This window comes from Barbatula barbatula (genome assembly GCF_947034865.1).
Source record: "Barbatula barbatula genome assembly, chromosome: 8".
In the NCBI taxonomy this organism is placed as follows: domain Eukaryota; kingdom Metazoa; phylum Chordata; class Actinopteri; order Cypriniformes; family Nemacheilidae; genus Barbatula; species Barbatula barbatula.
Window position 1 is genome coordinate 6,742,113 of NC_136771.1, and position 23,985 is coordinate 6,766,097.

Sequence of the window (23,985 nt, forward strand, 5' to 3'; positions counted from 1 at the left end):
ATACATTTCTTTGTCCTGCTAAACACAAAAGATGATATTTTGAAGAAAGTGGAAACCAAACAGTTCTGGTGCACCATTGGCTATATAGTAGTTTATTTTATGGTAGTCAATAGTGAACCTGAACTGTTTGGTTACAAGCGCTCCTCCAAATATCTTTCTTTGTGTTCAGCATGACCATAAAATGTATAAACCCTTTTTGGAAGAGTAAATTATGACATCATTTTCATTTTTTGTGAACTATCCCTTTAGCAAAAATGTTTTACTAGCCGCTGTTTTGTGAAGCAATGTAAGACTATGCTTTTGTTATTAGAAGTTTGTACAAAATGTTTTGAAATGTTCCATCTATGATCATCTTTTGATGTTTTCTTTATGAATCCACGCATCCATTTTTTTCACACAGACAAACTTTTTGACTTTTTCAAAATGCGAGTGAACACACAGGGCTTCTTATCCACAATGCAGCCCCGGGGCCTGAAGCTCACCACGCCGTGAACTTCCCATAATGCTCCAGAGCCTGTCTGCTTGCACACAAATGGGTCACCCTAATGAAACATGAGAATGGGGGAACATAAGAGGAAATTGTTAAGAGATTTACACAATTTTAATTATATTTTGTCGCCTTTTCAGCTAAGCATTAACCCACTTGAAGGGTATTTCACATAAAATTGACCTGAGACCATAGAGTAGATTGTTTATTATATTTCCATGCATGTTCTCATTTCAACTGGATTACTCTCTCTGAAACAGTTTAGGCCGATGTGAATTTCCAAGGTTGTTAGCCTGTAAAAACGTGTCGACACTGCTTGTTTAGAAGTCTATAGATTTATACCTGGCATGCAGACATGAGTTCATCAGGTGACTCGTAACCAGCACTCATCATGGTGGGTCGGTACTGCCCCCAATAACCGGGTTTACGGCCTGTTTCATATGGCACAATAAGAGGGGCTGGATTTAACTTCAGTGCCAACACAGGAAATAAACTGCCTGTGGTTAAACAAGGTTAATATGTACAGCATACATACAACTTAAGTATTAGAATTTTAATTGAAATTATATTTTCACAATAAACAACAAATTTTGTATCAAACAGTGGTTTCAGTTTTCACCCAAAAATGTGTGAATTTTTTATTGCATCAAATATTTTACACCCCGTCTATGCCAAGCTTGACCATGGAGTGGCTTCAATAAACAGACATCAAGGGGCCCAATATTCCCCAGAAATATGCACTGATGTAATGTCAGCAATGAATAAACCCTTCAGATAAATGGTTCTTTGTTTTCGCGAACCTTTCTCATCCCCACAGCCCGTTATGTAACAAACGTCCCCGGCGGGCATGATGGACTCAGGTTTGGGCAGGCAAACCGAACTGATCTCGGACGTCACGGTAATCACTTTTGTCAGTCACACCAAGGCGATGTCGGTGGACACGTCATGGTTCTGTGGGTAGATGAAGTCCTGAGATATGATGGCATCGACATGGACGCAGATTTCGGTCGCACCATCCAAATCGGAGATTAGGAGCTGTAAATCTACAAGAATATACATACTGTTAGATTTATACACTTGTTTTTTTCGCAAAACATGTGAAAAATGTTTGTTAGTTTTAGATAATCTACCAACTTTTCTATAACCTCATATGCATTGAAAACTATGCCACTCTTGGGTTGAGATGTGGCTGATGTGTTGAAATTCATACATTTTCACTATGGCTAAAGAATTTGAATATTGAAGCACAGCAGCAGCCAGAAGACGTGAGAAGCGTGTAAAGAAATTCAGAATAGTCTTTATTACAGTATGAAGCAGTGGGCGCCAGTGAGGATCCATTGCTCATGGATGAGTGAGCCTCCACAAACATGCTGGAATCGTCTGGTCATGGATGGATGGGCCTGCAAGTAAATCACACAGTGTTATTTATTGCATGTCATTTTTGAATAGTTAATTGGTTGACACATTACGAAAAGCAACTGCCAAATGCATAAATGTTATGTAAATGTTAATGCATAAAGGGTAGCAAACGTATGGTGATTTTGTCATAAGGGAGACTGAGGGACGGTGGAACAAAGCTGCAGAATTTGTCTAAAAAAGACCATTAATGTGATAGTTCACCCAAAAATGAAAATTCTGTCATATACTCACTCTCTAGTTTTCTAAACCTGTATAGATTTCTTTGTTTGGCTGAACACAGATAAAGACATTGGGACGAATGTTTGTAACCGAAACAGTTCTTGGATCCCATAGGAATATTTCAACGATGAATAGCAACCAATGATGGCTGGAGAAACAATTAAAAAGAGTCACTGTGCTCCAAAATATTAAGTTATATGCACGTGGATTATACCTTTATGATCCTAATATTCAACAAGATAAATAAATACTATTTCGAAAGCTATTAACCTTGAATATTCCAAACCAGCCATGTTGGCATCATGACGTGACATTTCTTATTCCTTTTCCTGAAGACTGATGTCAAGTATATTTTTGTATAAAATGAATAACAAAAAAAAGTAGAAAATCAACTAAACCTAAAACTGAATTACAAATAAACTTAACTAAAGCAACATAAAAACATTATTTGACAAAAACAAATAACAAAATTGCTTAAACTTAAACAAAAATAACATAAAAATGTGCAAAAATCGAATTAATATTCTTTATAATATTGTATTAATATTTAATGTAATTTTACAACATTAATAATCATTATTGGTTTATGCCCATATAACACTATTTATAGCAATTAACATTAATAAAACACAAAACAAAACTGTAATAACTGATAAGTAGGCTAGCTGTTAAAAAATCTAATTCATATAATTTATAATATTAATATTAAATAGCATAAAATATGTCATATTTTACAAATATTAATGTACACTGATATTTAAAGATGTATTGATAATTATATTTATAATTTTGTGAATAATTAATAGTAATAACATATTGCTTATTGCTCCCTGAACTCTTTGTAAGTCGCTTTGGATAAAAGCGTCTGCTAAATGACTAAATGTAAATGCAAATATAATAAAACAAAAACATTTCTAGTTTCTATGCAGCAGTTTTTTCTAGTTCTATGTTTTCTATGGTGGCTAACTTGCTCAAGTCAAATAAGTCAGCTTTTTTATCAGTTTACTTCAAGTGCACAGTGTATATAACCTCATGGAAGTTGACTAAAGTGCTCTCTGTGTTATTACTTACTCTTGATGTCAGCAGGATAAACTGCTATCCACTGGGCACCGAACCCTGAGTCCACAACTTTGTCATTGGAGGAGTAACTGACAGACAGTGTGTCGCCAGCCGTGACCAAATCCCTCGGTGATGTGCTACAGTGGGTACCTGAAAGTAACAGACAAGAAATGACACTACCTCATATATCATCCGTATTCCCCCAACGCCACAGCGGCCCACTGGAGAGCACGCCAGAATAACTTGAAAAGCCACTGGGAATATTCCTACATAGAAAGCCGATGTTATCGCTGAGAGTGATTTTGTCGTTGAGGCACAGTGTGGTCTCCTCTAGGGAGAAGTTGCTAAAGTGGAGATGGACGTTTTTCCCGGAAGGCACAGAGATATTCTACTGGCAGGAAGCTCCATTAGTGTAACTGTCCTGATAGTTTGTTGATGACAGAAAACCTTTGGTGCCAACCAGATCTTTGAGTCCTCCACAACCAGAACCTTGAAAAAAGTAAAAGCTTTTAAAATAAATTCATCATTTATTCACCCTCATGTCATTCAAAACCTCTATATCACTTATTCACAGATGATATTTTGAGAAATACAGTTGTTACGTCCCGAAGTAGTCGGGAAGGTTACTAGGAAGGTATACACACAGTTTTCAAGGGGAATGGAAATAAGGAGCAAGGAAAGACAAATGATGACCAAAAGAGGGATGAAATGAATATACCTGTATATTTTTTACAAATGCTAAGGGTACATTAATAATAAATCATATATACAACATTTACATCAGAAACAAACAAGGAAAGGAAGGGATCTTATTAAATAATAATTCTAATCTCACTATACACCAGAGCAAGAAACAGAAAAGTCTTCAGCGTCCAAGACTCTCTGACTGATCAATGGGGACCAATGTTGTTTTGTTACACACATTCTTTTAAATATATTTTTTTGTGTTCTGCATGGTTTGGAATGACATTACGGTAAATTATGCAAGAATTTTCATTTAAAATAGTTGTGATGTTTCTAGATGCAGTATTAAAATGATCCAGCAGAGGACGGAATAACTCCAAAACTGCCTGTGCCATTATGTGGACTGGATCAAATCATTCTTATACACATATATGAACAGCATTTACAGAAAATGGATTTCAGAGCTTCCTATTTAAAGACATTGGTAAAAAGAATTGTTAACCAAACCATGATAGAACTGTTAAAACTAACAATCTTGTTAGTATAATGCTATAAATCAGACTATATTTACATCTGTGTGCATGTTTATGCTCTTAAAACAATCACTATACACCAATATCTGTATAACACACTGATTTCAGTCATGTAATTGAATTGATAATCCCACCTGTTTCATTTCCCCAGCCGGTGGCATAGCATGTTTTGCCTCCAGGCAACAGAAGGCAGACAGGCGAAATTAAAAAAGTCTGTGAATGTGGCATCTCCATCATCTCCAGAGCAATGTCGAACTCCACCGTAGGCACCTGTGGGTACCGGAAGCCCTCTGGAGATAGATACGCCGCACGTTAAAGCACTACTCAGTCGGCTCGGAGAAGGTCAGGTTGTGTTTCCCCAACACATCTTCCAGCGGTGCAGCTGATCTGCATACCTGTTCAAAATCCCGATAAAGATGAGCACGAATGAAAAGAAATAAATTTCACAAATCTCACTGTGTAGAAATGATCTTTTTTGCTGATGAAGCAGTGAGCAGATGTCAGAACCCAGTTCTTATGGATGAGAGTTCCTCCACGTGTATGAAAGAATGCAGGCGTGGGCTGAGATTCAGGCCAAACCTCCAATCAAAAAATGATATTTAGAGCTTTATGATGTTTACAGCAGAAAAAGTAAAAAGCCATATTAGGAAAAGTTGATTTAAAAAAATGTCTTTGTTCTATTTAACACAGAAGAAGATATTTTGAAGAATGTAGGAAAGAACAGTTTTGGGGCCTTTACGACTACCATAGTCATTTTTCCAACTCAATGGTGGCCAAGAACTGTTTTTTTATAAGCATTCTTTCAAATATATTTCTCTGTGTTCATCAGAAAAAATTGTACACTGAAATAATTGAAATCAGTTGAGCGTCGGGTTATAATTAAATATAAGTAAAATAAATAATTATCATAATTATTATAAACTTACAGTTGCGGATTTGTATATAGGTTTTTGTTATGCATTAGCTTAATCACTTTTTTATTTTTAATCAAAGTTATGGATTGCATTTCAATAATGCATGTTGAAGATCAAGCACTCAGACCCTGGAAAAATTCTTGTCCATTTGAAAAAACATCTCATCTATATACAGAGATGAAAGGCAAACATTAACTTTGCGATATGATGTTAGATAAGCATGAACCGTCCCTGTGAGATTATATTATATTTAACTGTACCTGCAAAGACACTTGCCAAGGCCAGGAGTGAGCTTTGGCCGCTCTCCGTTGCGAGTGAGGGATTCCCGCAGTTCACGGGCCAATCTGTTTAAGATGAGAGGAGATGAAACTGCTTAGTTATACATAACAGCAGATGCAAGATTTATCTGAAGAAATGTTTTACGTGAGTAACATATTTCAGCTGAGAATTAATCAGAACATGTAGACATTTTCAATATGACATGGAAAATGCATTGAACCGTATGTGTTCCCTAAGACTCATAACCTGATTGATTATATCAAATTATTTTATATTTTAAAATTATTTGATTGAAATATAGCTCCTATTTGTAATATTTGTTTAATTAATAATGTCATATATTGACATTTACACAGCAGCATTCGTTCACTTTCAACATCGTTATGTCGTCCCATGGGTTGGGTGGTGCTGGAGGATCTGCAGGAATGGGCAGTATCGGATCCAGTGTACTCGGAAACCTTTGGCTTCGGTGAAAAAATCAGCGTGGAAACGGATCACCAATTCATTTGTGGTGCTTTCAATGACGCCAGGCTTTTTTGAGCCACAAAAGGGGCCTGTAATAAATCCGACGTTAGAATATATCATTTACCATAACATACCCTTACCAGCACAGTAAATTATAAACAAACACAACCTCTGGAGGTTGTAAACATGTCACGGTTTGATTTGGTAAAAAGCCTCATAAATAGGCCTAGGTTGCGTCAACCCCCCCCCCTTCTCTTCCTCCCTCACCATATTTTTTCTCTCCTGGCTGTGTTCTGTTATAGACAATCACGTTGTCATAGCACCTGCCAAATAAAATGATCCTCTTCCACATCAAAATCAGTGAATGTTAATTTAACGGTCTTCCCCTCATGACCGCGTATGATCCAAAGACACATGCTGTTGGCAGCGGAGTCCATGGGCCAGTTTTGAGACCTGATGATTTGTTTTTCTCCTCAGAGAAGCCTCAACATCCCTGGATATCTGCAGGACATAAGAGGCATGGTTTGGTTCCTTTTTATTAAGAAAATATTTTACAAATTATGAGAGAAAAGTCATTTTGTGTGTAGAAAATTTAGCGTCATCTAACGGCTGACTGTACCGCTCACCCCTCCATTTTGAAGCACTACGGTGGCTGACACAGAACTAAGATGTAGTCACGTTTTCGCTTCTTTGCCGAAGGAGACTAGGTATTTATGAAACGCACTCTGTAGTAGTTTGTCCGTTTAGGGCTACTGTAGAAACAACATGATGAATTCCATGCAAGGGTGCCACGATGACTGTAGATAGAAATAGCTCATTCTAAGGTAATAAAAACATAATGCTTCATTATTTAAGGTCTTTATACACATCTGAAGACATAGCTATGTATATTATATTACATTTCTGTCAATAGAATCTCTAAAAAAAATTCACATTGGAACTTTACCTGTGACATGCAAGTGTAAATCTGTGAAATATAGCTCCCTATAGTAAATCATAATGACATCATCTGTCACTTTTTTCTGCCCTGTTATTGTTCATGTCTTTGTTCTAATGAACACAGAGAAAGATATTTGGAAGAATGCTTATAACCATACAGATTTTGCCCCCCATTATATACCATACTGAAAAAAATACAATGGTAGTCAAAAGTGCCACAGAACTTTATTTATGTAGATTTGGAAAAACTCAAAGGTGAGTAGATGATGACAGAATGTTCCATTTTGGGTGAAGTATCCCTTTAAAAATATCCATGGGGAAGAACACACATCACAGAAACAGGTTGCATGTACAGAACACTGATAGACATTGGGCAGAGCTCTCGGCTGCATCAGCAGGGCTCATGTGAGGTGTGTATGTGTAAGAGTAGATCAATGCCTTTATAACTTTACAAACTATTTTACCGGCAAGGTCCTCTGGATACACAGCCTCACATGAGGCAGAGATTCCACGGTCGGTCAGTCAAGCATCTGATTGAAAACTGAGCTACATTTAGTTACTAACGCTGACCAGAACGAAGCTGCAGTGTGTGGCTGAGAGAGAGAGAGAGAGAGAGAGAGAGAGAGAGAGAGAGAGAGAGAGAGAGAGAGAGAGAGAGAGAGAGAGAGAGAGAGAGAGAGAGAGAGAGAGCGGTCAGTTTCTGCCATCAACTGGCTCAGCATTGATATTATTTCACATTAACATATAATTGTTATGCTTGGAAATAACACACCTTATCAAAACCAAAATGCAATTATTGGTGCATGAAAACTTTCAGCCAGGCATTCATATGGAATTTCATGATCATTTGAGAGACGTTTATGTCTTCCTGCAAGACATATTATAAATGTTTTAAAGCCATATATTGACCTGTATAGCCGTAAAAGACAAGCCCAGTTTGTTCATAATGCATTTTGTACACAAACGGTTTGTGCTGTTTCTCTCTTCAGGGTAACACAGGCTGTCAGGGGAACTATCACTCACAAACAACTTCATCCTGACAGCTAGGACAAAGCAAGTAATGTGGAGAAGACACACACACACACACACACACACGCACCCACACACACTTGCAACTGACAAGTAAGGACAAAATGTCAAGACCAATGAGCTTTGCAATTCATGACTGCAGGAGGGCCAAAACTATATTTCTTTTATTTATTTGTTTCATGCCTTTTTTCTATATTGATGATATAAAATCGTTGTTTTTCACAACAAAACACATACAAATATGAGGCAATTACTGTAAAAAGTTTTTACGCTCATTATTATAAGCTCAAGTTTTAACTGATCTGCAAACACACATCCAGTTTGCCCTTTCTAATATTCCTCATTAAGTGTTTGGAATTCTTGCACCTTTCCCTCAGACTCTCTCTTCCCCACTTTGTCAGCCTGTGCTGGGACGTATCGGTGGTTTCTGGTGAGCAGTCCTTGAAAATCCCCGCAGATAAGCGTATCGGCTTCTTGCAGGTCTATTTTTCAGTAATAACAAGCAGCTGTAATTTATAGCACGCTTGCCTGCTGGCTCATGCCTTGCTCAGACTGATGATAATCTGTTTTCACAGCTTCTTTGTGACAGGGATAAGAGAGAGAGAGACATGAGAACACCAGCACATCTTGTGCCAGAAGTGCCATTCAGTGTTAGTTATGGGACCCAAAACTAAATATCAGCGGCCTTCTCGGATATGCTACGTTCTGGCACGTTTCACCCAATGAAATTTTCCGGTGGATGTGTTTAGTCATAGGAAGGCGGGTCTGTTTAATGTTTGCGGGATGAGCTGAGTTTATGAGAAACAGTTTTCAAAATCTAAATAGTCACAGTTTTCCAAATATTTAAATATTAAATATCTAAATATTTCCTTCTTTAGCAAGTAATTATTTGAGCAAAAATCTAAATAAATACAAATATTCTGTATTTAGATTTAGTCTTTACCGTACAGGGCGTATTTGGATAACAATTGTTGAATCGTTTATCGCGATATTATCACTGTATTGAAATGTGTTATAAAAACTGCTGTGAGTGTAAGATTCGGCTAAGATTTAAGAAAGATTTGCCATGTGTGTCTTCCAGGTTTTCTGTTTCGTGATAATTGTTGGAAATTTATCATGGCATGGAGTATTGTAGTTATGGGTTTGTTTCAAAAACAAGTTGTAAAAATGAATTGTTGGACTTTGCCCAATTTTCACAAATTAAATAAATATTTAAATATAAAACATTTCAAACTTACCAACCGTTTCAAACTGATTCAAATGTAAAAGAACACAACTGTAATAAAGTATCATTTATAATATTTTCTGGGCTGGGATGTTTAGATAAAAAAATACAACATTAGATATCTGTTTTACTATAACACAATTCATGCTTTAGTCACTCTCGTAATCAAGATTCGTATATTTTACTAAAACAATTAAAACATTTATGTTAATTGAAGTCAAATAAATATGAAAATATAAGAATAAAAAATATAAATTGAATAAACGGCATAAATAATATTAGGAAACTAAGCGAAAATTTTGAAAAAGGTTGTCTAAGAAATTAACTTAAATAAGTTTAAGTTGAGGCATTGAAATCATTAACCAAAAATAAATAAAAACTAAGCTAAAACTAAAATAAATAAATAATAAAATTAAATAATTTGACTTTTATAGTAACAAAAAACATGTATATTAATTGCAATAAATAATAGCTAAAATTGGAATTAAAATTTACAAAAGCAAACAAAAAAGTTAAAGCTAATTTGAAAAATTAATAAAACCCAATTTGATATTAATACATAATAATATTAATAAAAGGCAAAACTTTTTCATTTGCCACTTTTGTTTGAACTCGTTGATGAAAAAATCAATGTGTGATCTTGAAATCAAAACTGTTCAGATAACCGTTTAAATATTAGAAGTAGTTTATTTTCATAATCACTATATATTGTATTATTGCATACCGGCTCATGTCTAAAACAAACCAAACATAACAGGAGTCATGTCTCACAGACTGCTGACCATCAGAGACAATGAGTTTATCAGTTTGATGAGGAGGCCTTCATCTACCGTGATGTCCCAGGAGCGTCGCAGGTCGGCAGGGCAATCCTGAGGATAGTTCATGGAGTTTATCTGACCTTAATGACCGTACAGATTCCCGGGAGACGCGCAGCCAGAATCTGTATGAAGAGTGATAGAGCGTCATTCCCAGGACACTTTCATCAAATCCTGCAGTAACAATTCTATCGCACACAATTTTTCTGACACAAACTGTGCTTGTTAAAATTGTTTCTTTCTTCAGTGATTTAATATGAAAGAGGCACAAAGTGCCCACGATGCATTTAGACAGTTTTGTGGTGACGGTCTAACTCGAATTGGTTTTGAAACAAACCACCAAACGAACCACCATTATACTGCCGCCAGAAACCCCTGGAGCTGTGACCTTGTTTACACAGAAATGACCAACAGTAATTGAGATGTATCTTTGTTGGCGGATAAAAATGACCACGCAGATGTTCACCAGATGACAAATTGAAGCTTTTTGGATGTGGGAAATGTCAGTCCCATCTGAGGCATCATCATAGACGTCAAAAGCTGTGAACATAAGCCAGGCCCGTTGCCCATCCGGCACCTGTATTTTCCACTGGATAAAGCAAATTAATGACAAATTCAATACGTATACGAATTCAATATGTTTCTTTAACAATTGTCTCAAAATGTCAACCTACTCTTATCACCTGATAACTAATCCACTCAAAGACTGCACCACCATTATCTTAATTACGACATGTAAATTGTAAATTTTGAGCACTTACTCTGCCTCACACACTTTTAATACAGAGATTGATGAGCTGTTGATGCAATTTTGGTGTTCTGACAGGCTTGTGAATTTGTGCTTTCTCATGCATCTGTAGTTAGTTTAAAATAAAGGCTGGGTGCCAGGCTGTAGGCTAGCTGATGTGAGTAAATATCCTGCCAGATGGCGCAGCAGAACCGCGGGGAAGCTTCTAGAAATCTGAACTTTCCCAATCAAAGCCCCTCATCTTAAAACTGATCATCAAATCTGCTCACAAAACCGTTCCACAATCTCCTCTGAGTTTAGCCTCGCTAGATTCGTAACCTTTGCCAGTCTGTCGAAAAACACAATGAAACTTTCTTTACATTTGGTGATGCCATTGCAAAACTTGCTAGGGAGGTGTAACAGTGCATCGCTACAGAATTAGTTTTTTAGGGTGTTCTCTGGGTTGCGAATGTTCTGGGTTATTAGTAGGGCAATTGGTTTGTGGTTGCTATGATGTTTTAAGGTGGTTGCTAGGATGTTCTGGGTAATTATAGGGATTTAGTGGGTGGTTGCTAGGATGTTCAGGGTGATTAGTAGGGCATTGGTGGTTGCTAGGGCATTGGTAGATGGTTGCTTTGATGGTTTTGGATGATTGCTAGGTTGTTCAGGGTGGGATATTGTAGGGGGTGGCAATGGAATTGGTTGGTGTTTGTTATGATGTTCTAGGTGGTTGCGATGATTTTCAGGGGGATTGGTAGGACTCTGGTGGTTGCTAAGGAATTGGTAGGTAGTTGCTAGGATGTTCAACGTGATCGGTAGGGCACTAGTGGTTGCTAGGGAATTGGCAGGTGGATGTTATGATGTTCTGGGTGGTTGCAAGGACGTTCAAGGTTATTGGTAGGGCACTGGTAGATGGTTGCTAAGATGTGCTAGGATATTCAGGGGGATTGGTAGGGCACTGGTCCATGCTAGGGCATTGACAGATGGTTGCTAAGATGTTCTGTGGGATTGCTAATACATAATGCTAGGCCATTATGGTTGCTACATTTCTGGGTGTTTGCTGGGATGATCAGGGTAATTTGAGGGCATTGATAAGTAGTTGCTATGACGTTCTGGTTGATTGCTAGGATGATCAGGGTGGTTGCTATGATATTCTGGGAGGTTGCTGTTCAGGCTAAGGCCGCGGTCACACTTGACTTTTCGCTCCATTAACTTCCATTCATACGAATGCGACAGACCGAAAGCGCAAGCCCGTCCGAAGATATTTCGCATTTTGCAGCATAGCAAAGTTCAAGTTTGGTGAACTCTGACCTGAGAATTCCTGTGAAGTGAGAGCAATAGAAGATACAAAACGTCACAGCGTGACCTCTCGGAACAGAATTGTGAAAAATATAGGAATCGCACCCACCCATTGTCGCAGCATCATTTGAACTAATTTCTCACGCTCAAAGTCTAATCTGACAGCGGCATAATTGGCAGGGCACTGGTAGGTTGCTAGGATGTTCAGGTTGAATGTTAGGACATTGGTAGGTCATTAGTTTGCTGTTCTGAATGGTTCCTATGGAGAATTAACAGGTGGTTGCTTTGAAGTTCTTGGTGGGTGCTAGAATGTTCTGTGTGATTCCTAGGGCATTGCTAGTTGGTCAGCAGGTTGCAATTGGTCTGAACGCAGGCTACTTGATTTGTCATTCATGTCCATAAGGCGCAAAAAATGCGGGACCAGCTGCAATGCCCATTTTAGAACTGATGGGGTTTGTTCAAATCTCTAACCCTATTAAGTGCAATCAAAGTGATTTAAACATTAACACATGAACAAACTGGAAATCCCTCTCATGGAAGACCCAAATGTCTCCATGTTATGCCTGGTTGTGAAGCTGGGTTTATACTGTATGTGACTATGGAAATATATATATATAGAACGCATTGTTCAAAGCAATAAACATTGTTGGTGAAAAGGGACAAACTGGAAAAGGGCAGATCCTGATAATTAAAGAGAGGGTGCGTAGGTCATATCGATCATCGGCAGCACCTGGTAGAGTGCTCTGTTCTCATTGTGCTGCACCAGAAAGCCAGGGGTCAACAGCTCCCCATGGTCACCTTGAAGAACACCACCAGCCCAAACTATTTCTAAGAGACAAAGAGAGAGAGTATGTCAGATGCATAGAGACTCCAAAGGATATTCTGACAGCCCCCTCCCCATTACACCCCAGACACACACACACACACACACGTGTGCACACTCTGCTTCTGTTTCTAGGTCAATCGCAGTGAGACACTTACAACAGCTTTCCACTATCTATCCTGAGAAGAATAAAACACGATAAATGCAAATACCAAAAGCCCAGCAGGCGACGATATTGGTATATTTGAAATGTTCATTCACTGAGCCCATAATTTAGTTATGTAACTCTCATTTTATTTACCTGCTGTCGTTTCGGGGGATACGCCACAGTACAGATATTTGAATCCTTTCTCGGCGTGTCTATCAAAAAACAGAGAAAGGCTGTTTCCAAAAGACATGGGTTCGGGTGTGGAGTAGCCACAAAACTTCCCTTGTAAATGTTACATAAATGTTACGTTTCTTAAACGTGAACCATAATACCACACTTTAAAATGACCATAATTAAAAAATATACAAATATATTTCTATTAAATATTTGGCATGTTGCTACAAGCATTCGATATAATCATTTACATTTGAAGAGTTTGGTTCCAAAATGAGATTTCTTAATTCCTGTTTCTTTATTGTGCAATTACTATAAACCAAACTGCAGTTGGTTTGTTTTGGTTTAATCCATAATAACTAAAACAGCTATCTAACACAATAAAACACAATAAAAACAACATGTAAACATAATAAAAAACATGATTTAAAAAATATGAATTATCTCATTTTGGAACTAAACTCTTCATTTGTTCATTTGGCAAACATTTATATACAAAGCAACTTACAAGTAGGAGAGCATATAAACATGTTGTCAACACGCTAGTTTACAAGGCCATGCTACTAGGAGGATTAAAGCTCAAGTAAGCAAAGAAGAGAATGAACAAGATTTTTGTATACACAAGACATAGACAGTTATTTGTTAGTCAAATAAATGCTAAACAGGTGTGTTTTGAGCAATATTTTGACAGTTGTGAATGATGCTGCAGTTCGGGGGGAGGCTGCCAGATGGAAAACCTGTATATGACTCTTTCTTATGTGGAACACCAAAAAATATATTTTGAGAATTGTCTCAACGGTTTTGTGTCCATTCATTGGAGGTTAGTGTTGTTTAGTCACCAATGTTCTTTATAAAATAAACAGCTGTGGTTTTGTCATTTTCTTTCAAATTGTAGTTTGGACGTTATTTTCACCATAAGCAAGAACACGTAACATTCAGTCATTCTGTCAGATGTTAACTGACTCGTGACTCTTGAATAGATGGAGGCGGATCAGTTCTGTGCTCAAAGTAATGAACTAACTGAAGTAAAAAGGTTCTCGACAAAATGGCCGCCGACCACGGCATGCACTCACCGATGATTTCCAGTTCATCCCTGAGAGTGACAAAGTCTGCATAACATAACTCTGAGTCCTCCACAGAGAAGTCTTCGAACCACAGATGAATCACAAAGAATAAAAACCTTTTGTAAGCAAACCCCCTAGTAGCAATATGTAAAATATATTTCAATGCTCATACTCTTTAACATGAGCAAACAATTATTTTATTCCAATGCTTCTTCATTTTTTGTCAATAAGAAATGCAATTTTTAAATAATATGTTTATCTTAAGGAATTGGCAGTTTTTGTCCACCCCGGTTAGGAACCCACTGGTATGGTCTAAACCAGTTACCAGTTGCAAGTGCACTTTCCTTTCAGTAAAACCTCTGAACTGTGTGCAGTCTCCCAACAAGCAGATAATGAGCTGAGTTAATCATCACCCTGTACCTTATCCGCTTCAACCGTGATGCGCCAACTACAGCACATACCGCTGTCATAGCTGCTGGGGTAATTCCCACTGGAGATTTCCCACATCCCATATTGAACTCCCACATCCCATATTGATCACATCGTCTGCATGCAGAGACAGGAAAGAATTTGACAAAGTCTGTGTAAACAGATTGATTAAAAGCGGCACACAGCAGGAGAAGCTTTTTCATAGAAGTCAATGCAACATGGCAATTCCACAACAGAAAGGACAATAAATAAAAACAGTATGTAATGTTATAAATGATAAATCATTCCAGAAGCAAAAATTATATTTGGTATTTGGTTAAATACAACATACAACAAATATTTTTTTTAACATTCAGTAAAACTTTAAATGCAATTTGAAAGTGAAACATCTGAATTATTGTGCCCTAGAACGAAAAGAGTCTCTTTGGAAATAGAAAGTGATTACGGAAGCTTTTGAGAGTAATTTTAAGTGTATTATGCATTACACAGCATTTCACCTTTGTAATTTACATGCATATCCAGCATTCTAACGTTTTGAAGATGATTATATTGTAAGGCAAAGATCTGATAACATTGTTTTCCAAAGTACAAAAGTTATTTTCTCAGTAATCTTAAATTTAAAGCCATTTAAAGTTTCACCAGTAATTGTAATCACCCTAAACATTTTACAGCCAGAATAAAATACACAAACATTGAGTATTACTGTAAATCTTCGTTTTAAGGAATCTTGAGTGGCAGAGATTCATTACTCGCTAACTACAGTTGTTTATTTAATGAAACTTTCTGACTGTGGCATCTATTGATTTGACCGTCATAAATACAGCCACAAGATTTCATTACTGCCGAGATGCTTTAAATGAATTATCTGCAGTCAGAGGCATATTTAGACCTCATGGTGCCCCTGGGTAACAGCAACATAGGTGCCCACCATCCACCCACCTTCCCACACGCAATAATCCACTCATCAAAATATTAATAAATTAAGATTTTATAAGAATGAAACTCTTTCAAGAATTACACATTAACATGACACTTTTTGTAGAATATAGAACACAAAAAACAACTCTTTTCATCAAGTATTTTTAACAATTAGGCCCAGTGTAGTTATGGGGCACCTGCTTTCTTTTGTAATGTTACATTTCTTGTTTTGATGTAGTGAAAGAAAATCACTAACAACAGGTGTAAATGTTGTGCGTGCCACAAAGTGGGGGTGCAGGGCCGGCGCCTGTTTGACATCACTATGATATAATATTGTCTTAAAGGAGTAGTTTACTTTCTAAATAAATTTTCATGATAATTTACTCACCCCAAAGTCATCCAAGATGTTTATCTTTAGTCGAAAAAAAATTAAGGTTTTTGATGAAAACATTCCAGGATTTTTCTCCATTAAGTGGACTTCAATGGACTCCAAACGATTGAAGGGCAAAAATACATTTTCACTGCAGCTTCAAAGGGCTTTAAACGATACCAGACGATGAATAAAGGTCTTATCTAGCAAAACTACCTACACTTGTATATGGAACACTGGGGGGGGGGGAAATCCTGTAAACTGGGCTGCCAGAAATAAACCATAAAACAGTTTTTCCAGAAAAATTACATGTTTTCCCAGTTTACTATCTTACTCAGTTATTTTACGTTTTTTGATAGTATTTTTTTAAAGATATGAAAAATCTGTAAATAAAATAAACTGTTAAGTTCTGTAAAAAAGAGAAAATACAAAAACTGTCAAATAATATATTATATTTCATGCATATAATATACTTTATAATTTTCCACTTATATAAAAAAATCAAATATGCCCACAATAGAGTCCATCCAATAAATCTTGACCATTCCACTATTGCTTACAGTATTGTTTCTTATTTAAAAAAATACAATAAATAAAACAGAAATATTTAGATTGTGAATTATTTTGATCATGATAGTTAAGAAGAAAAAACTGTGTGCTGTAGTACAAATAGAAACAACCAACAGTGAAAAGATTTGGTGTTAGATTGCTAATGTGATACTGGGATGATAAGTAATCCAGGCCGTATTATCTCAACAGCTCTCACAGAGTGCGGCTGAATTACTGACACCTGCTTTGGATTGTCACTATTTCTGTGAGCAGCTGTTAACTGAAGCTGCGAGTACCATATTGTGAGTATTTCATTAAGATGGAGAGAGTGAAGGACAAGCCGCGTTGTCAGCATGAGATCAGGTGAGTGCAGATGACATTTTGTCAAGCCGCAGACATCCTGACAATTTAGCTCACAATCTAATCGAACCCCATTGAAAGCTATTTAAACGGTGCGCAAACCTCAAGATAAAATGTGTTAAAAATAAAAATACTGACATTTTTTTTACCTGTGTGGTTCAAAGCCTGTATATGACTCCCCCTTCAAAAAAAAATATTTTGAGAAATGTCTCAAAGTGGTTTGGTCCATACATTGGAAGTCAATGATGGCCAGTGTTTTTGGTTACCGACATTCTTCAAAAAACGAGTTTGGAATGATGTGAAAGTGAGCAAATGATTAAAACATTTTCATTTTAGGGCGAACTATCCTTTTAACTTCAATATTTTAATGATATTGTTAATATCATAGTAAAAGTGTTAAAATGAGTACCATTTACAGGCTTCATAGAAGGTTTTACGTACAGATCCAAAAATAATCTTCATCAACCAGATATAACACCTGATTTTTCATATGTTCAGACTTGATCAGAAAACCATACCTGAGAAATATGAGAGAAAGACATCAAAATAAGCCTGCAGGTTTTTTCTTAGTGATTTTTCATACCGTGTGTGTTTCACAAGGCCCTTCAACGGAGCTTCACACTGCAGTATTAACAGTACAAATTCCCATGAACATGTAACTCATAGAAACATTTACATACATACAAGACGATAAGCGAGTGAGGTGTATAGGAAGGACACAGAGAGAAAATGAAGCTTGTGTGTGTTGCACAAACATATTGAGGGCAAATATTCCACAGGGAGCGCCGGCATGAGAGGAAGCGCTGGAGGTCCTCCAATTACTTAATGCAGCAGGTAAACAAAAGGGAGCTGCGTTGGGGACATGAGGTGATGCAAAACTGATCAGACAATAGGAGAGACACTGATGTAATTTCTCGTTGAGAGAGCTTTGAACAGCGATGCTGGATGGAGAATAGACTGCGAGATATACTGTAATGAACTGTAATGCAGAGTTCAGAAAGCTGCAGAGTTTCCCGCAGTGAGTGATGTTGCATTGGCTTTGACCTTGAACCCGTTCGTTGACACGATATGAAATGTCCGCATTAGGCAGACTCTTTCATCCAAATTGACTTAGTTTACAATATACTTTTCATTTTTTGTTTCTGAGTATGTGCAATCACCGGGATCGAACCCATGACCTTGGCGTTGCTATAGCGCCATACTCTAACCACACTGAGCTGAAAGCCCATGACCCAGGGATATAAATAGATTTTTTACATTCATAGACAACAAATGATACAAAAATTACTCTTCGCATTCTTGTTTCATAACTGACAGCCGCTTTGGCTCACGACCACAAAGCGACTTCGAATTATATCCTTACGTTTTACATTTCAAGGAACATATTTAAGTATTGCTTTGGGTTATGGTAAAATGTTTCTCAAAAGTAAAGGATTAAAAATGTACCGTGTTTGTCACCTACGATTTTTACCTGACCGGTGATAGAATGCAAATAAAACTTCCCAAAGCCTGTAACAAACCACCTAACCACACCAGACACCATAGTTATCATATAAAGCAATGCACGGACAACCACCCAGAGCACCTTAACAACTGCATAGCAACACACAAGGAAGTTAAGCAAATTCACTGTAGAAAATGTCAAAATCTATATCTAATCACATCCAGAGGGAATGTATTGCCCTTAATTATGATATGAATAATACATAAGACACTTTAAAATTTGTATTTCTTGATATTATTAGTTATTCAGATATAGGACCTCCAAATAAATTGTATTATTAAGCTTAAATAATTTAGTTTTAAGCTCTGTCTTTCATGACCTAAATCCTCACATTTCTGTACATTCCTTAAGAAAGGGTTGTCCATGCATTAGCCTTATTTTGTATAAACGATGAGTGATATTATAACCAGAATGTAAGTAACAGAAAACTTACTGTAAAAGGTCAACAAAATGTACACAAAGCTTTAAAAATGATGGGAGTATATCATTCATGACTCAAACATTTTGTAGTTTTAATATAAAATCATATAATATATCACCATCAAAGACAAATCCTTGGAAAGCAGAAGCTATTATCTTTTCTAAAAAATTAAATGGATAAATTTTTTACCAAGTTCAGGATTGCCAGTAAATTTTAAATATGGTCAGGTATTCAAAACAAACTACGACTCTGAGAGTTAAAAAAGATAAAGTTATATGCATACATTTGCTGATCAATACAGAGCATAATCTTAGATCCCACAATAGGTTCTGAACTAATAAACATGCATATTACTACACATAATCATTACTATTATCCTATTCAATATAATTATTGCCATTTTAAACATTGGTATAGCTTTATTATCACCATATATAATTTAGTATTTCTCTGAAAAAAAAATCTTTAAAGTAACTGTTTTCCACATAACAATCAAATCACCATTTGTTTCTATACATTTAAATAAATCTTCCCAGCATGCTTTGCACTTGAACAGTCTAAGAAGACTTGATCACACTGACCTATAGACAAACCTCAAGTCTTTCATTCTTCCACCGACGGTCGTGTACAACAGTTGGGTCGTCTGATGTTTTGGAACATGGTCCTGAAGTTAATGTTGACCTGCCTTCTCTTTTTCTTCTTGCCAGGAGGTGAGGACAAGGATTTTCGGAGAGCCGTCTTGGCTATGATCAAATGTTCGTGCTCCTTGATTTTGCACTGCAGATGACTTTGAATGGCGAAGCCAAGGGACTCTGGATCCACAGACGCTCCGTAAACCTCCCATGTCATACCTTGCTCATCCCACACGACGTCATGCACGCTCTTCTTCTTCTGCTTGGCTGCCTCGTCCTTCGTTTTCCCAGGCTCTGGCTTGGAAGCTCCTGGCTTCTTGCCTTGCGGGGTCGAGCTTGACGTTGGAGGAGTGTCCACTGTAATATTTGATGGAGGTTTTGTCAAAGGTACATCGGTCTGAGAAGACAAATCATATTGTGGGAGAGTTGATTTAGATGCAGGTGGCTTGGCATGACCAGATCTTTTGATGGGATCTTGCGTGATAGATGCTGTAAGAGGACCAGATGCTGAGACGGCAGGTGTGACTTGCCTAGTTTCCTTAGATTCGTTTTGGTTGCATGTCTCTATATTGATTTGATAAACCGGTTGAAGAGGCAAAAATGCTCTTTCTGCATTGTGTAGAGAATCCCCAGGCTCATTAGGCTTGGCACCCAGCTTTGACTCCGGTTGAATGTCAGCACCTACGTGCACCATCACTGTGCCAGATTGTGGAGACTTCTCATTACTGGAAGACACGACAGATGATGCGGTCGAACAGATCTCAGAGGTGACACGTGAGGGACGTTCTGTGGTGTCCACCTCAATAACTACCGCTAGGCTTTCAGCCTCCTCAGGAAGTAGATTAACTTGTCTCTGATGGGGTTGCAGAGATAGAAGACTTGGACTAGTAGCTGTGAATTGACTGCAGACAGCAGCCACGGCTTGGACTTCCACGTCTTTGCATTGTGTTTTGTCTTGGTTGCCAAACTCAACAGTTGATGTCATGGTGGAGGCTTCACAGTAGAGTTTGTAGTGGACCTGCTTTTGTTCTTCAGGAACGGCTCCCTGAGTTTGAACTTTTTCATCTATCACTTTCATTTGGTGACTTGAGGTATCAGCTGCATTGCTACTTGAAGATGCCGATAGCTGCCTAGAGGAAGTCTCATCAGAGATTCCTGTTGGTTTTAGATCCTTCACCATGCACTTGATGCTACTGCTGTCCTGTTTAACATGCTGGAGCTTGTGTGGAGGTTTCTTATCATTGTGTTCAGGACAAGATGTTTGGTCATTTGTTGTGTTTGTGGCTCCAGAATGTTGTTTTGTTTTTAAAGCATTGATGTTTGTTCCCATGTGGAGCTGCTTGGACTGGGTTCCGCAGATGTTGGATGCATGGGTTACGCTGGTGGTCAAACTCGATTCTTTTGATTCAGATACCACCGATGTGTTTTTGTTTGTGACGTCAGTATTGAGAGATAAATTATTTTGGAGGGACGTATCAGATTTGGAGGGGTTTTGTTGACTGGACTGACTTGGTTTCTTGGTCTCTTTAACTGCATTAGATTCTCGAACTGCTGATGCTATGCCTTGTGATTTTGACTCTTTTTCAAGTGCCTTTGTTTTGCTGTTGTCATTTTTCTCCTTGTCGACTTTACATGTAACAGTAGACGGGCCAGATGGGTTTTTAGCACAAAGGACAGTAAATGTTTCAGAATTGGAAAGAGCATCACAATCTTTGTTTTTATCTTCGTTGCTCCTGACACACTTCTCAGATGTGTTCATGTCTGGAAGACTTTGAGGTTGCCTGTGATCTTCACTCCCATGGGATGAAGTGTTTTTTCCTCCCAAAACTGAGATGTGGGATGTGGACTCTTTGTTGGAGGACTTAAGGTGCATATTATCTTGATCTGATTTCGGTTTCTGGACAGAGGAGCAATCCTGTTTGATGATTAACTTTGGCTCGATGTCCCAGTTAGCATTTAACTCTTTATTGCCCACTGCATCTATACTGGCTATCTGTGGCATCATTTGGACAGTCACAGTCCTTTTGGCATTTGGTACGTTATCCATGAATAATTATTTTTTATGTGATCAAAATGTTAAATGTTCCAAACTCCCAAATTCCAATGGTGGCTCCTCCAAAGCTTCCCTAGAAAAGACAAATAATAAAAACCTTAAATAATGACTGTGTATTTACACAATAAATCAATGTTTATTTTAAAGTTTATCCCATATATGCTTGTGTTTGCAAACCAGTTATTTCACATTTACGTAGGAGCACAAGCAAGCTTGAACAATCTATAACAAAGGTGTAAATACAAATGCGTTTCAGTGATGCTGAATAAATGTTATTTATAACTGGGAAAGTCTATACAAGACAGCTCAATGGAAAGTTGATGGTAGAGCATTAGTTCCAATAAAAATGAATCCAATGTGAAAAACACATGAGCCATTACTATAAACCGTGTCCATACTGTACTGTATCAAAACAAACACTCAGCTTACCTTAAATGAATAAGAAAATGAATCCTGTGCCTGTCACATATATACAGTAAACTAAACAAGTACACTAAACAAACTCAAGTCAATAAACAGATACTCTTAAGGCAAAAACACCAATTCTTTAATTAAGAAATGATATTAACAAATATAAATGACATTTCCAAACAGAAATTTTGTAATACATTATAATATCATTTAGACCACAACTACTATACACTGCACGTTTTCAGCAACTTTTATAGCATGCATTGGCAATTGGCAGTGACCCTTACATAATGCCCTGTTAAAGAAATTAACTTATTTGAACCAAATAAATGTGTTATTATGAAAAACACTGGGAGACCTGACATTTTATCCCAGACATTTTTATTGGCATGTGATGCTCCACATATTCTTCTATTCATAAGCTAATGAATTGCATGCTCTAAATGTAGCCGTGTTCTCTGCCTAGTTGGGTAGTGAGCGACAATGCAAAGATTAAAAATCTGTTTAGCACACCCAGCAATGTTACTTTCATCTGCATGAAGCTTTAAACCTAACTGTCCACAATACAGATTATGTGTGTAGAAGTACAAAACACGCACGTGCATCAATAAAACGACGCATTTAAGGTCTATGCGGCACTTTGCACTTGTTACTATCGCAAAAATCACCAATGTCAGACGAGCTCACCCAATGATGTGCATCAGTGATAGACTGAAAAAAACCAGCGTGATGCAGTGGCCGCTGCGGAAATATTCACTTTAAACGCCTGCCAAAACCGTGAAAGTCAATTACGTGAAGTCTGAAATCGCGACCTGTCATTGATACGAGCCGTTCTCAGTCGCATCTGCAGGGGCAAGGGGGTGGGGAAAGCACTGTGGAATAATATTAAGTCTCATTTCACACATTCATATATAGGCTACATGCCACACGGAAACCCATTCTTCATTATCACCACTCTACACAAATGACCCTCATCATTCTTTTTCATAATGAAGTCATGCATATTGAGAGGGGCTGTAAATAAGACGGTAACTTGCAATGCATGCATACATTTAGAAAGAGACACATGGGTGTTTAAATTAGGTTATGATCCTGTTCACTTACACACAGACACGCACACACACACACACACACACACACGGAGGACAAAAAAGCTGGATAAAGTCGAAGCAGTATCATTCAATATTATGCATGTGAAAATATGTTTGTTTTGGTTCTGAAAAACTGTAATTATAATTGCAGGTACATTAAGAAGACAACGACAAATAATAAGAAAAACAAATGCATTCACATAATGAAAATAATAATAAAAAACATTCCATTGAAACGCAGCCCCAAATTCACACAGAAATCTACGACTCGTCCGCTGTAAAATCCTATAACTTGACCTTGTTGGCAAATTCATCACCCTGGCATATTCCTGTAGCACCTGCAGTTGAGAATGCACGCGTAGAAAAATCCTACCTGGTACGTGCGCGTCTGTCTCATATCATATTTTCCCTTTGATGAATGCGCTATTGACACGCTGCTCGTGCACTAGATAGTCCACTCGACGGGTTATCAATGAGAGAATGAGAGTCGCGTGTCAGTGAGATAAAACCACGCCTTCAACGCGCATCCAAATCAAGTTTAACCGTACGGTGGAATGGATGTTGGCAGCAGGAAGCACGCGCGTCTCTCCATCACAGCTAGATGGAGCCCTCGTTCCCTAAAAAAACTTCATCGCCGAAGTCAATAAATGATACTCTGACTGACAAATATGTCCTGCTGCCTACACATTGTATTGTAAGCCTATAACTAATGAATAGGACTGTAAACACACATTGCGTCACTTAGAAGGACAGTATAGAATGATGCAATGATCATTCCAGAATTCAAAGCTAGAGCATTAGACACTCAGGAAATGTATAAAGCAAATATAGTTCAAACCTATATTTAACAAAACCCTTCTGAGAATCATGCAGATCATGTCAGGCTTTTACATCCAAGAGCTTTTTCTCCATGATAGTCAGTGATGACAGACTCCGATTTAGTGT

General features: G+C 37.5%; 2 protein-coding genes across 2 annotated transcripts; both read right to left on the bottom strand.

The window, feature by feature from the left end:
- Positions 1 to 392: 392 nt before the first annotated feature.
- On the bottom strand, positions 393 to 14,814 carry LOC306897108 (tolloid-like protein 2; the record flags this gene model as incomplete). The annotated part of the gene is given in 27 exon segments (XM_079461588.1): positions 393 to 542; positions 830 to 955; positions 1,409 to 1,530; positions 3,197 to 3,334; positions 3,455 to 3,572; positions 3,576 to 3,673; positions 4,536 to 4,588; positions 4,590 to 4,638; positions 4,641 to 4,697; positions 4,700 to 4,721; positions 4,725 to 4,762; positions 4,765 to 4,796; positions 4,850 to 4,980; positions 5,965 to 6,035; positions 6,038 to 6,148; positions 6,327 to 6,397; positions 6,399 to 6,528; positions 7,463 to 7,520; positions 7,524 to 7,543; positions 7,546 to 7,552; positions 7,554 to 7,591; positions 10,028 to 10,151; positions 10,155 to 10,192; positions 10,383 to 10,656; positions 12,824 to 12,921; positions 14,312 to 14,436; positions 14,723 to 14,814. Coding segments are annotated over 27 exon segments (2,391 nt in total).
- A 4,108-nt stretch (positions 14,815 to 18,922) lies between these two features.
- Positions 18,923 to 23,514, bottom strand: gprin3b (GPRIN family member 3b). Its single transcript, XM_079462132.1, has 2 exons — positions 23,414 to 23,514; positions 18,923 to 21,611 (listed from the first exon to the last, which is right to left on the bottom strand). The coding sequence occupies exon 2, from the start codon at positions 21,530 to 21,532 to the stop codon at positions 19,457 to 19,459; it is 2,076 nt and encodes a 691-aa protein (XP_079318258.1). The 5' UTR covers positions 21,533 to 21,611; positions 23,414 to 23,514; the 3' UTR covers positions 18,923 to 19,456.
- Positions 23,515 to 23,985: the final 471 nt, after the last annotated feature.